This window comes from Wasmannia auropunctata, unplaced genomic scaffold, assembly GCF_000956235.1.
Source record: "Wasmannia auropunctata unplaced genomic scaffold, wasmannia.A_1.0 LD336103.1, whole genome shotgun sequence".
NCBI classification, from domain to species: Eukaryota; Metazoa; Arthropoda; class Insecta; order Hymenoptera; family Formicidae; genus Wasmannia; species Wasmannia auropunctata.
This window is the reverse complement of record NW_012026787.1, coordinates 405,305-405,807: the sequence shown is the minus strand read 5'-3', so window position 1 is coordinate 405,807 and position 503 is coordinate 405,305. Positions and strand designations below refer to the sequence as shown.

The following is a 503-nucleotide window of genomic DNA, read 5'->3' as shown; positions in this document are numbered from 1 at the left end:
GTCAATCCATTTCAACCAAAGATTACACTGGCATTCCTACCCTTGTATATATATCCTAACAATATATTCCAAGCTGTTATACCTATACGGAGTCATTTGTGGATTACCCTTCATTGCGCTCCTTCTCCTGATCCATCATTACCACTTACGTCCACAATATCAAACATATATTATTATAAATATATATTTCATTCATATACATTCTGTATTTTGATCAAGTCTTAAAGAGTGGTGAATGTGGCTGCAGTCCTAAAAACAAAAGAAAATTATTAAGGACAAATTCATAAAATATTTTATAAAATTGTACTCAAATTTAATAGTTCGTACTCAAAATTTTCACATGTCATTGCTCCTGATGTTGATGCCGGAAAATCGGTGGAATGGAATAATTGTTCCTGCAATAACAGTTGTGATGGTTGGAGTGACAGTTCTTGATATGATTGTTGCGATAATGGTTGCTGAGGTGGATGTGGCTGTTGTTGCAGTAGTGGTTGCTGAGGTGG

General features: G+C 35.0%; 1 protein-coding gene across 1 annotated transcript in view; it reads left to right on the top strand.

Annotated features, from left to right (window-relative positions):
* Positions 1 to 503, top strand: part of LOC105457793 — a 19,453-nt gene that overhangs the window by 18,596 nt on the left and 354 nt on the right. Inside the window, exon 6 of the mRNA XM_011702667.1 lies at positions 321 to 499. Within this exon, the coding sequence (XP_011700969.1) occupies positions 321 to 499 (179 nt within the window). The remainder of the gene's footprint in view (positions 1 to 320; positions 500 to 503) is intronic.